Genomic DNA, 14,374 nt, shown 5'->3' on the forward strand with positions numbered 1-14,374 from the left:
ACTCATCAAAGCTGGGAATTCCAGAGGTCTCCTACCTGTGTACCTAAGCTGGCCGCCATCATGTGAGTCAGGAGTTTAGCTGCAAACATGGAATACCTGGCACAGAAGATATGGGAAAGAACAGCCAGGCAGAGACCTGTAGGAACAAAAAAGGCCATGTGTAGTTTTATAATCTGCGAAGAAACAGCAGCACAGGGCGCAGCTCTGGGACGGTTAAGCACAGAAGGCCTGTAAGCCCGATGCTGCACAGCACAGTATCTCTGGGAACGATTACGTTGCCATTTCACTTTGCTCCATTATGCATGACATATAAAAATCTTTATACTTATCAATGAAGCCCAATGGGTAACTTTAATTTTCAAATAGCTACATACTCCTTTCCCTACTAAAAAGAAATCACAAATTAAGCAGATTAATAATTTCATTAGCATTTGGTGTTCTATGTTTCCATTAGACAAGTTTTACTGTTTAGGAAAGGAATCATATTCCAATCTAGTTTTATAAGACCAGGTGGCTTGGATAAATAGATATAATTAGGGAGGTGAATAGGATTTTTCAGGCATAAAATTGTGAATGGCATTACCAAAACTCAGGTTCAGTAATTACCCATTTTTATATACTAAGGCTAGCTATGTAATTACAACAGTGGTGATTATGAATTTTAAAAACAACTTTACGCTACTGGGTGCTAAAACCAGGTGTTCTTCCCCCGTAGTATGACTTTTAATATTTACATTTCTACATTTCTAAGTGGGCAAGAAAACTATTATTTTCCTCAAGTATATTTGCATTCACCCGTTTACATTACTTCATGGGGAAGACTAGAACCTCAGCACTAACCCACATACCTTTTGTCTTACAATTCATATAACTTTCCTTTAATGTCAGGTTTTTAAATGTCAAATATATACTATTTAAAAAATATTTCCTGTCTTTTAAAATTTAAATGTGCAGCACGTAGTATGTTTTTCACTTAAGCCTTTTAGTCCACTCTCATCCTCAATAGGGTTGTTTTGCCTAAGAATTATTCAAACATGAATGAGTAACATGTGTATGCTGCTTTGCCATGTACTTCGCATGCAGTGCCTCACTTATCAATGCCTCCTTGACACACAGGAGACACTGCATTTATTTACTACTTTCTTTTCTCATTATCTTCTCTGAAGCTACAGGACAAACTTTTAAAGTACACCACCTGTTGGCATAAGTGGACAGGGCATCGGCAAAATGTCCCAAATGGGTCTAGTTTTGGGTACAGAAATGTTTTCATAATTCCTTCTGGGAAAAACTTTCAGTATGTTTATATTTTAATAGGGTAGACAGGTAGACAAACTTCCATATAAGTGGTGAGGCTTTGCATTAGTCAAGGCTTTTGGCCTACAAAGTTGGCCAAGATATCTGGAGTAATCCGTTTTTAGGAAGGCTGCCATGAGGTGTTCTGGGACAGCTGTGCGCGTCCTGGGCTGCCGCCAAAATCCACCCGTGCAAGTACACAGTGTATCCAGAAACTGTACTGGCATGCCTGGTTCTCTACCTTGACTCAGGTGCTCTACAGACTACTGAGCTGATGCTATCAACTCATTAATGTACACTAAATCTCCCGTGCTGATCAAAGCTAGCTTAAACTCCAGTTTTAAGGTGTGTGTGTATGTGTGTGTGTGTGTGTAATATACTGACTTAAAATCAGGGCCTTGTGAGTTTTTTGTTTGATTATAGAGCACATGATCACAAACACATGCTTCACTCTAAGTTTGTTGTGGGAGGTGGAAACATGCCAGGCAAGGGCACTCGGTGCTGGGCAAAGGAGAAATGCACACCAGTCAACTGTTTGATTCATAGCTTCTTCCCTTGACCTGGTAATACGCCAGTATATACCCATTTCATATAAACTTAGTACAGTCACAGCGGACCAGCTCAGAAAGATTTAATTAAGTGCATTAAGCTTCAATTAAAATGCTAGCATGACACCTGGTGGCAGTCCAGGATCAAAGCCAGTGGCAGGAAAACGGGCTGGCGTCTGCGGCCTACACCTGTCATGTGTGACGGTCACCAGTGCTCAAGCAGGCTGCACCTAGCCTCCACCGGCTTTGGGAAATACAATGAGTTCCTTTGACTTAAAGAAATAAATACTTCAGTTACCAAGTTTCTAAAACATTATATGCTAACCATTTATCTTTTATTTTCTTATCTGATGCTGAATAGCTGTATTTAGCATACATGATTTAAATTTACAAGTCAGGTTTTTTTAAAAAAAATTATAACAGTGTTTGGTTTAAATTCCCTTAATATAAATACATAAATCACAGGGTACAAAAATGTTATACCAACAAGTAGGCTTTTAAAAAAAGAGAGGACATAACATAAAGTATAATATTTCCAGTTATTACTCTAAATGTGTATCTAAACAGTTTTTTAAAATTAATTCCTCAGTTAATTGAATAATTTTCCTTTACTTTTTCTTTCTAGCACCATGTAGGTTCCTGACTCAGTTGAAAAAGAGCAATTAATTAGTTCACGACACAAATGACTTTTCCATATGATTTGGAAGTGAAAAGGAAGATAAATTACCCTTAACAAAACGGTAATATTGGTAATCTTTCCTGTCAATAACAGAAACTCTAAAGAACAGATGGAGTATTTTGCTGTTATCAAACTGGACAAAACACCCTCGTCTATCTCCACAGTATGAGGATGTGGGCACGTGAGCAAACGTGTTTATATGTGAATATGCACGTCCAGTAAACATCTTGATTGTTCAGCATCACTTAAGAATGGAATATACTTTCCAAATTACTGAAGTTTATTCCTCCACACACCAAATATTAATACTTTTCCCATGAAAAGTTTTGTAAAATATTTATACATCTTGTACGTATACATATGTAGGTATCTGTGACTTCTCTATAGATAAATCTATACAAAATCAGATGATTACTACATTACTAAATCAGTCATCAGTTTGTTAGCCTCGTTTTGTTGTAGTTTCCCACCTAACACTAGTGGGAACTGGCACTTTTTCTACTGTTTGTGCTCGTCTCTAAGGTTTCCCATATTGTCTGCCCTCAGCGCAGCGTCTCTGGGTTACTGCTACTGAGCTAAGGGTGGGAAAACAAAATCGTCGGCCTGAGAAGTCTTCCAGGTTGAACAAAAGTCAATATTAAACACCTTAGTGTGTATAGGTTCTGTGTGTGTTAGAGGAAAGGGTTTATTCCAGAGGGATGAGGTTGCCAGGGGCGCAGCTCCCAGAAAATCACCGTGTGGAACCTGAGATGTTCAATACAATAGCCACCAGCCACTTAATCTCTTTAAATTTTAATTAATTGAATTTAAATAGGATCAAAACTTCACTTCCTCAACTATGCATGGAGGTCTCAATCACCAGAGGAGGCCAGTGGCTACCACACCAGACAGTGCAGAAGACTAGCATCATGGCAGAACGATCCAGTACAGCGTTAAATGGCCGCGAGTGACAGCAAAAAAGTGCGTGTTGCATTTCAGAAAAATCTTTATTAAGAATGGCTAAGAGGAGGTGGTGTGGGACTTGAAGATCTGAACTTAATTTACATAGCCACAAGTACATCTCATTATTGGAGGATGACAGATCAACACAGTCGATTCACTTACTAATTTCACAGAGAGCTACTGAAATACTTCTACATGTGAAGGGCTGGCTTGGGCAATGGAGACATGATGTGCGAAACGACAGCTGCAGCACTCCCACTGCCTGTCTCTGGGCTTCCATCCGCATCTTCGCCCAGACGGAGACTGGTTTATGAAAGGTCAGAGAACACAGTTTTGGAAGAGTAGATGTGCAGGAAAACTTTCTGGGTGGTTTTCAGGAAACTTTTCATTGCTCTTAAAACAAAATGCAAATAAGTGCTTTACCCTTGGCAAGCCAAAACACTGCGTGAAGCTTCCTGCTTCTGCAGCCAGCTCGAGACCATGTAGGGCAAGGCTGAGAAAATAAAATTAAATCTTTGAGGAGTGCAATACAAAATAGAGAGGGAGAGAATAGGCTGGGACCCTGGTGACACCCTTGTGCTTACTTAAAATACTTGAATTATCTTCTGTTACCCGCAGCCAAGTTCATCCTAAATAATATACACCTACACGGAGACCTGTCCAGAAAGTATCCAGCCATGCACTATGAAAGAGACCATTTATTGAAGAAAATACAAGGTACAAGAAACATTGTACACAGGACAATGACACCTCAGGCCCCTTCCATGTAGGCACCTTGGGACCTCACACAGTTTTCCCAGCTTCTTTTCCACTGTTCAAAAACACTCTGCAAAATCCTCTGTTGGAATCACAATCAGCAAACTTGTCTTATTTTCCTGAATCTAATTGATGGTCTGAAATCTCTTCCCTTTCAAAGGTGATTTTAGTTTTGGGAAAAGCCAGAAGTTGCAGGGTGACAAATCTGGGCTGTAGAGGGGCTAAGTCACCTGGATGATTGGATGTTTCACCAAAAAACACTGCACGAGATGTGATACGTGAGTGGGCACATTGTCGTGATGAAACTGACAATGACTAGTTACCCACAGCTGTGGCTGTTTTCATTGTATAGCATCTGTCAACCAACGAAGAACATCGAGGTAGTACTTTTTATTAATTGTTTGGTCTAAAGGGGCATACTTGTGATGGACAATACCCTCCCAATGAAAAAACACAGTTAACATGGTCTTAATCTTGCTGTGACTTTACCATGCCTTCTTTGGGTGTGGAGAACCAGGTGACTTCCATTGGGACAACTGGGCCTTTGTTTCTGGAGCTTACTCATAGCCACATACCCACAATTCATCTGCAGCTACAACCTTCTGCAGGAAATCTGGTTAATTGATAGTGGTCTTAATCAAGTCGTTAGCAACTGCAGCACGATGTTCCTACTGCTCTGGTAGCCAAAGCCACAGAATGAATTTTGCCATGAAACATTTCATGCCAAGATTCTGCGTCAAAATCTCAGAAACAGTAGTTTTCAGAATCCCCAGATCAGCTTCTAGTTCTCTCACTGTCAGTCGCCAATCTTTGTTGATTGCAGCCTGTACACGTTCAACATTCTCAAGGCATTCTGCTTGTCACAGGCCTTCGGAATGTGAATCAGTCTCAACAGATTCTTGACCTTCTTCTGAATAGTTTGCGCCACACTTTTATTTGCACTGAACTCATCACATCATCTTCGACAGCCTTCTGAATCATCCAGATAGTTCCCGCAGAGGAACAGCAAGCTTCACGCAAAATTTGATGCAGACTCGTTGCTCTACTCACTCAGTCATTTTGAATGTGACAGACACACAGTACACTCACTCACTCAATGGCATCTACCGCCCCCACTGACTAGTACAGTGAAGTTTTCATTGTTCATGCATACGTGTGCCAATCCACTTTCTTTGGCTGCCAGATTACATTGATGTTGTACAAACCATTCTTGTATATTAACAATGGCTGAACTTTTTCCAGACAGACCCAGTATGTACATAGCTAGAGAAATCCAACATTTTTTATTTACGTCAGAATTAAAACAAAGCTCTTAGACTTATCATCTGCAGTTACCCTTTAAATGGCTTTTTTTTTAAAGTTCTTGCACATTTCTTCTATTCCTGTGAATAACTCCTCAGTTGATAGTCAAAATGAAGTGTTTCAATTTACCTCCACATAGCTGTAATTGCTATCCTAGGACAATGATTACAGTGAATATGAACTGGATATTTTTGGAAGAATTTGACATGAAATTTTAGAAAATATCTCTTATTCTATAAAAATAATTTAAAATTAGTGGATAGCATCTGGTAAAGTTATAAAGTTTTTTTTTAACTATCAGAATCTCAGCTTATAAAATATAAAAGGCAGAATTTAAAATATCCTTGAACTTTAATAAACCTTGAACAAAATAATAAGCATGCTTCAAAGAAACTGGGATTATATTTCTTCACTTATCCTGTAAGTCTTATTATTTAGCAATTATAGACAATTACTTCCTGTTACTTATTGTAAAACTGACACTGTGTTGGCATTTATCACTTAGTAATCTGTGAAGTACATAAAACTATTAGCCTTTTAAAAAGGAAAGTTTTAGCTTAACTGATGTTAATGTACTTCTCCACCATAAGAGAACAAAACAACAACAAGAACAAAAAGAAACAACTCTGAGGTCTATGTCCATCTCTAATCTCAGCTAAAAGCATTCCAAATACGGGAGACTCGCCTACAGCGCGTCAGACATGGCCCGGTTCACATACTGATGGTAAAACTGAAATGGGTCATGGAATGTAATAGGGTCTCGCCAAAATCACAAAGCCACAGAAATTGTATTCAGAGTCAAAATGAGGATGATTCTGATCCAACAGTCTATCTTCGATAGTACAACATCAATAGAGTTATGGGAAGCAGAGTAAGCTGCTTTGACATTCTCCTACAAATAGTAATGTGTACTTCAAACTATGCTTAGGTTCCTTAAAGCAATTATACTATAAAATTATAGCATTATCATCTAAGGTTATTCACCTTTGGGGTGAATTTCATAATGTTACACTAATGTGCACAGTTACGTTTTACTTTTTCCCTCTTTCTCACTTTTTTAGCTTCATGAGATAACCTTGGTTTAATTTCTTGGAATTTGGTACACTGGTTTCTAATTTTAAAAGACATTGGTATATGCCTTGATTTTTCAACTTTCTAAGCTGAGCATTACAAACTTTTCACCCTGTATTTCACACACTGCTCGTTTTAGTTGTTCTAGTATAGTAACCAGAAATGTGAACCGTATTCGGAACAGATACACTGTGATCTATCCTGATTTGTAAACATACAATTAACTCCTGTCTAATTGTATGTTAACACATTTCATGGAAAGAGCTAGTCAGATTACTTCCAAATTCAGAGGGATCTTCAGTGTGACCCGACCTGAATTAATGAATATATGTAAGATACAGAAGATTCTCTTCTCTAGTTCCCATGGGCCCACCTGACGATGGAGATCCAATCTCCCCTGAAGATGAAAGTGAGACACGAGACAGGACTTTATGTCTCCTTACCTACAGAACATGCAATGTACATGGCAATGTGTCATGGGCAGAGAGAAAAGAAAAACAATACAACTGACCCTTGAGCACCAGGGGTTTGAACTTCATAAATCCACTTATACACAGATTTTGTTCCGTCAACACACTGAAGAAACTTGCAGATGAACACATAGCCTAAAACTAAGATGACGTAAGCTTACCATACGGATAAACACAGTACAGTACCACAAATGTATTTTCTCTTCCTTATGATTTTCTTTTCTCTAGCTTACTTCATTGTAAGAATGTGGTATACAATAGGGATAACACAAAATATATTAATTGACTACATAATTGGTAAGGCTTCTGGTCAGCAGTAGGCTATTAATAGTTAAGTTTTGGGAGAGTCAAAGTTCTACATAAATTTACAACTCACACGGGGGTCAGTGTCCCCCATCCCCACTTTGTTCAAAGGTCAACTGTAATTTCAAATGTAACTTCAAGTCAAAAAATAACAAATAGATGCTGATATTTAGGTGTTTATTCTCAAACATATGAGCAAATCTATGTAGCCTTTGCTAAAGTAAGCTGCAAACAATATATATTTGTTAACAATTCTTCCAGGAAATATAGTCTTTCTATTCTAGTCTTTTATAAAAATCAAAACAATATTTTCACTTCAGTTTTTAAAACTCCTTGTTTGGATGTTCAGTATTTAGAACAAGCAAGGGATTTTTGTGGATTTCTCTATCTATTGATATATATAAAATAACATCTATTTTTATTTCAGCCTTTTACCCTTTGGTGTTATTTCATCATTCTCTGAAGTTTCTATTAATATTAAAGTAAAATATGATGTCTCCATCTGGTTTTGGAACTATGTTGACCTAGAAGAATATATCAAGCAAGAAATGTCATTCTTATAAAATATGTTATTAAGAACAAAAAATTATTAAGACTCCCGACCATATGATCAATGCAGCAAATGAGAATAATTATATAGCTATTTTGAGTTAACTTATAGGTAAATAGTTGGACAGACAATAACACAATTCAAGTTCCATCTCCTGCCAGAAATGAAACCTAGATGTGAAAGGTAAAAGACAGTTTATTTTTTTATTTTTTTTATTTCTATTTTTTTAAAGATTTTATGTATTTACTTTTAGACAGAGGGCAAAGGCCCTCCTTTGCCCTCTGTCTAAAGAAAAACAACACAACTGAGTAAAGGAGAAAGAGAGAGAGAGAAACACCAGTGTGTGGGAGATACCTAGATTGGTTGCCTCTCGCACACCTCCAACTGGGGAACTGGCCGGAAACCCGGGCATGTGCGTGCTCTGACCAGGAACTGAACTGGTGACCTTTCCGTTCACAGGCTGGGGCTTAATCCACTGAGCCATACCAGCCAGTGAAACAGTTTATTTATTTATTTTTTAAACAGAGCATATTTAGAGCTTCTAGTTTGTAGAATACAAATCAACCAAAGGAGTAGGTATATTTTTTAATAAAAATACAAATGGCTTTGTATACACTATCTCACAGAATCTTGACACTCTAATGCAGAACCTGCCCTCAGGTATGTCCTTCCCTATTGTCCAGCTTCTACCTCACACTGTATTTTATATTCTTCATGAGCTGGACTGGGTCTTGTTTTTTCCTATATCCTCAGAACAAAGTTGGCCCCCCACAAGCATCCATTGAATGAATGAATGAATAAGACAATGGGAAAGTTTATTTTCTCCCAGTGCTGATGAATGACAGCATTTTTGCATCTTGTGTATATAAAATGAATATCATAAAAGACTTTCATTCTCATAAATATTTTAAGTCATTGACACAAAAATATTGCAACTGACCTGAGATACATATAAATCCAGAAGAGAAAAAGGCTTCATTGTATGAAGACAAACTGTCAGTCTGGGCGTAGACAGCATACACAGACATGTATGAACAGGCACATTCCACGTAGTCTGAAGTGTCCTCAACCAGTTTGCAAAACTGACTGTCAGACAACCAGCTGGGGCAAAAAGACAATTGTCACTATTCTGCTTTCATCAATGCGTAAGGTGCTAGGTGGCTTTTAAAGAAAAAATAACTTAACAAACTTAAGTGTTGTCGACTCCAGACTTAAGCAGACCACAGTGTCAAGAAGAAACACTGGAGGGAACATCTTGAGCAGGACAGGACACAGCAGACCCCACAGGGAGCATTAGGAAGCAGCCTAGATACTCTCCAGACTTCCAATAGCATTCCGGCTACCGAAGAAGCTGGTCCTCTCAACAGAGCAGTACCATTTGCTACCTAATCTAAAGCAAATGCACCCAAGGTTTTCAACAGAAGGCTCCCTTCTCTGTCTTTCAAAACTCCCATTGATTGACACAGTCATTATAATGTGTAGTGTTCACCCTTTCTTATTTTTCATAATTTCCAGTAATCTGAACCATACTTATTACTTACGTGTTTTTAAAAATTCCTTCATTATTATTATTAATTATTATTATTATTGGAGTTTGGAGCCAATTATAATACATAAATGTTTTCCAGGGTTCTTCTTCTTTTTTTCTTTTTTGTTTGTAAACCTCACCCTAGGAGATATACCTATATATTTTCTAATTAATTGAGAGCAAAAGAGAGAAACTTTGATCAGTTTCCTCCTGTAAGCACCCCAACTGGGCACTGAATCTGCAACCTAGGAATGTGCCCTGGTTGAGGACCAAACCTGCAACCTTTTGTTGTACAGGACAATGTTCCAATCAATTGAGCCTGCTGGCCAGGCCGGAGTTCTTTGAAGTATGGCAGGGTTTCTGTAACTCCGGCTAACTTAGCATAAGAACATTGTCATGATTATGGCAAATACAGCATCACAGGCCAATGCTGCAAACAGCATTCCTCAGGGATGACTGCTTGAGCCCCTTCCCTTTTAGTGCCTTGATTTTTTTTTACCTTTCTTCTTTTTTAAATATTAATTAATTTTTTCACTTTAGTTTTTTTTTTATTGTTTAAGTACAGCTGTCTAAGGGTATAAAACTTCTCAACTCCAACTGCAGGTTCAACCTTGAAACATTCATTATTAATCATATGTTGAGGATCACATAGTGTCTGTCAATTAGGTTTAAGATCTGCCATCAGGCATTAGGCATTTCAATTGAAATTGTTTTTTTCCATAGGAAAAGAGACTAACCAGAATTTCAGTGTTCAGAAGACAGTTGGTTGGTTAGCCAGCTAAGCTGTTAAACTTATTTAGGATTTTAGTTTATGTGGCTGAAAGTCAGTAATAACTTTTTACCCCTTGGTATTATCAGTCTCTGAAATTTCTATTAATATTAAAGTAAATCATGATGTTTCCACCTGGTTTTGGAGCTAGGTGGACATAGGAGAATCTATTAAGCAAGAAATATCATACTTATAAAAGATGTTATTAAGAGTAAGGAATTATTAGGACTCCCAAGCATATAGTCACTGGGGAGGGAGCTGGGGGTTCTAGGAATCTGTATTTTTTAACCAGTCCTCCAGCGAACCTGATACGACTGATTGGTGGGCCCTCATGTTCGCAAACAATGAGGAGATACAAAGATGAGTCAGATCTGAAACCTGCTGGGCAAAGTTTAGAGGTTATTAGGATAAAAATTATACATTAATGTTAAAAAATAATATAGGCCCCAATATATATGTGGAATGTATATAATTATATCATGGATCTAAATGATATCTTGTCAAGACCACTAACCAGGGAAAAGGAGCAAAATATTTTTAATGGAAAATTTGAGAGAGAAAGGAAAAGGTAAGGGCTTATCTCTAGCTATACTCCCTCTTTAAAAAAACAAAAACCTGCCACCCCAGCTCTGACTACCACATTTGAATTGATGCATAGGGTCCAAATCAGTTACTAGATTTGGACCCTAGACCGTCTGCACCAGCACTGCCTGACCCTAAAGCACTGGCTGAGCTCTGAGGAACAGAACTGCTCAGAAACTTGAGGCCTTAGGCCAAGAGAAAGAAGCACTCTCTTTTTCCCATTCCAATGCATGGCTTTAATCCCAAAATGTACTCCAATCCATAAATGGACTAGAATTATAAATCCCTGCTAATTCCTCTGAACATAGTGTATCAGCTCCGGAACCACAAGCCCAGATGGAAGGGAAAAAAATTTCCCTCTTGTCTGACAAATTAACAAATATCCATAGGAAAGTTATCTGAATTGAGCAGAACTCATGGTAAGTCCCAGGAAAGTACTAATAATCAAGAAGTAAATATTGTGCTAAACACATATTTAAATGGTTTCGCTACATTTGCCACCCGCACCATGCTAGACTATCTCCCATGCTTCCTTGTCTTATTTCTTGTAAAGGTCATTCTCCAGTCTAAAGTCCATCATTGCTCAGTAGGAAAAATTGGGCTCAATGGTACTGGAACAGAGGAAGACTGAATTCTGATTTTAAACCATTATTAGTAAGTACCTTGCAGCAGCCTGATTCCAAAGGAGACACAGAGAGGTTTTGGGAACAATTCTAGGCTCAGCAGCGTAAATCCTGTAGAGAACCTCATTGTTGTCAGTCAGGGGCTGTGAACGGTGACTTTTCACACTCAAAGATAATATCTACAATATGTAAAAAAAAATTTAATAATGTTTCCAAGTTAATGTCATTACTGAATCTCCCATTCTGAACTTTGCTTCACTTTTCTAGTTGCTTTGGTCACTACTTACTTCTACTATGTACAGGTAGCTTCCTTATGAATGCAGGGCACCTCCCCAGTTTTCCACTGCAAACATTCTACCTCCACTCCAGTTACTGACAGCCTTCAGACGACAACACCCACTTTGACTGTAATTGTCGGACTTCATCACAAGTGGGGTATATGATACACTATTAGTGAAAGCTGAATGTCTTCACTTTCCCTACTTTGACATATAGTATACTCAATAAAACATGAAGGAAATATTTCCAGCTGTTTTTGAGGAAAAATATTTTACAAACAGTTCATAAAGATGGAACATGTTTCACTTTATAATTAGCTTGCCATGCATAGCACTTCTCACAAATCTGCTCAGGCAAATGCATTCTGAGGAGTGTGGCTGCTGCAGAAAAATCAGATTCCAACTGTAATTCTTTATAATGATAGATTACCTTATTTTTCAGGGCAGGGAGATTGTTTCCGCTTATAAACCACTGCTGGCTGCTATACTCCGTAAACTGGACTATTTCACATGGGATTTTCTCAGACATGATTTCTGCATCGGGGACATCCAATAACCTTTCTGGAATTTGAATATAATCGCCGTCCTTTCCTTCAAACTTGTGTCCATTGATTTGTTGAGGATACCAGTGAAGAGCCAGTATTGACAGGTACGGGCAGCTGTCGAGGAGGGTTTTGCCTCTGCAACGGAAAAGCAAAGGGTCTGCTAAAAGGCATGTATTTTGTGTATTTTTTTTATTTGTTCTATAGATCCACTTGTATTTGTTAAAATGCATCAGATAGGGCTCTGTCCTCTGTGTATGACCAGACACCACCAGCCCAGGAGCCGTGGGGAGAGTGCGTTTTCCGTTCTTTTGTGGTTGTCATGATTTTTTCACGGAACTTTCTTCATCCCTCTGCCTCGCCCCCCTTATAACCTAAAACATGGAAAACATGGGTTTTTCAAAGCTGTTTCATGGATAGCAGGCATAATCTGTGGCTATAAAATGGACTTTTCAGTTATCATATCAGCTTCGGCGGGACAGGTTGAAGAAAAGGCACACCACTAAAGTGGAACGCTCTGCTTTATTTAAGAATGTTGTAAATCTTGTATATCTTCAGTCATGTGTTCATCAAGAGTTACTTCACCCCTTTCTAACCCATCAGAGAATTGCTGATTTGACCATGTGACCGGTAGGAGAAACAGCCCTGAACAGCGATCTTTATCCTTTTAACAATTCTGCTTTGAACAGTCCATAGGCACAAGATCCTGTGCTCAGTGAAATTGCTTCCAAGCTTCAGTGTGTTAAAATCAGTTCAGTTCAAGGCTTGTTTAAAAATGCAGATTTCTAGATAACACCCCAGACTTATGAAGTCCGAACCTTGCTGTGGGAGGGAGCTGGGGGTTCTAGGAATCTGTATTTTTTAACCAGTCCTCCCATGAATCTGATACATCAGACCAGCGGACTCATCGTGCTCGCAAACAATGAGGAGATACAAAGACGAATCAGATGTGAAGCCTGCTGGGCAAAGTGTAGAGGATATTAGGATAAAAATTATTCATTAAATGTTAATAAGTAATATAGGCCCCAATACAAGTAGAGTATATATAATTTATCATGGATCTAAATGATACCTTGTCAAGACTGCTAACCAGGGAAATGGAGCACAGATTTTCAATGGAATTTTTGAGAAAGGAAAGGATAAGGGCTAACCTTTATCTCTAGCTATATGTCATCTGTTAAAAAAGATATTCCACCCCCCAGCTTTGACTTGATGCCTTCAAATATCTATCTCCCATCTATCTATTCCAGCCACTAATCCAGGGCTCTAGACTCTATGTGCAAGACTCCTACTGACAACGCGCCTCAGCCTGTAGAGGCCACACACCTCCCAAACAGCCTGCACTCATCTCCTCATCTCCCTGTCCGGCCTCCCACATTTTCACTGGTGACTCTCAGCTAACAACTGCCACTGTCACTGCCCCCTGTGTGCAATGTGGCTGACCAGTGAATCTCAGCCATATGGCTGCATAACCCCCTCCCGCCCCACTGGAACCTGCTGAGGTTTAGCTCAGTCAGCACTGTCGTGGAAGGACTCCACCACCTGTGCATACAGACGGCATCTCATACACAGGGACTGTTCAACCTCGACCCAAACGTGACAAATTGCTGCCCCCTCTCCCTTGCTGATGACGACACTCTCCCTGATACCTTACCTCTGGATATCCATGCCCTTCTACTACACTCACTTTGATCAATTCCACAATCTGCTTTACACCCAGGCTGAAGTGAGGGGGGAGAAATCCAGTGGAAGGAACCTACATTATCATGTAGACTGGCACCAGTAAACCCCCCGCCCCCCGCCCCGTGACCAACCTCAGTCAGCCCTTAATACCACTTGACATTGTTTTCCCTTAGCTTCTAAGTGGCTGTTCTGGATTCCATCATTCTCCTCGATATCTCTGCTCAGTTCCCAAACCCTCACTCACAGTAGATGCCCTTGCGTACTGCTTAGGGTAATGTAAATAATGCATATCAGAATGGTCAACATCCTCAGTTTTCTGAGTAAAAAAAAATTAGTCTTTATTTAGTCCTTATTTTCTAAGTTCAACTTGTCACCTATATGTTAATTCTACAACCCAATTATTTTCAAGGTTACCACACTCCCCATGTTCCTGTCTCAATTTCACTCTCATCCTC

General features: G+C 39.0%; 1 protein-coding gene across 1 annotated transcript in view; it reads right to left on the reverse strand.

Moving 5' to 3' along the window:
* ADGRV1 (adhesion G protein-coupled receptor V1) overlaps window positions 1-14,374 on the reverse strand; it is a 489,468-nt gene that overhangs the window by 248,470 nt on the left and 226,624 nt on the right. Inside the window, exons 80-83 of the mRNA XM_045197863.2 lie at window positions 12,125-12,374; window positions 11,456-11,595; window positions 8,855-9,015; window positions 36-136 (exon numbers count right to left, since the gene is read on the reverse strand). Of these exons, the coding sequence (XP_045053798.2) occupies window positions 36-136; window positions 8,855-9,015; window positions 11,456-11,595; window positions 12,125-12,374 (652 nt within the window). The remainder of the gene's footprint in view (window positions 1-35; window positions 137-8,854; window positions 9,016-11,455; window positions 11,596-12,124; window positions 12,375-14,374) is intronic.

This window comes from Desmodus rotundus, chromosome 1 (genome assembly GCF_022682495.2).
Source record: "Desmodus rotundus isolate HL8 chromosome 1, HLdesRot8A.1, whole genome shotgun sequence".
Taxonomy (NCBI): domain Eukaryota; kingdom Metazoa; phylum Chordata; class Mammalia; order Chiroptera; family Phyllostomidae; genus Desmodus; species Desmodus rotundus.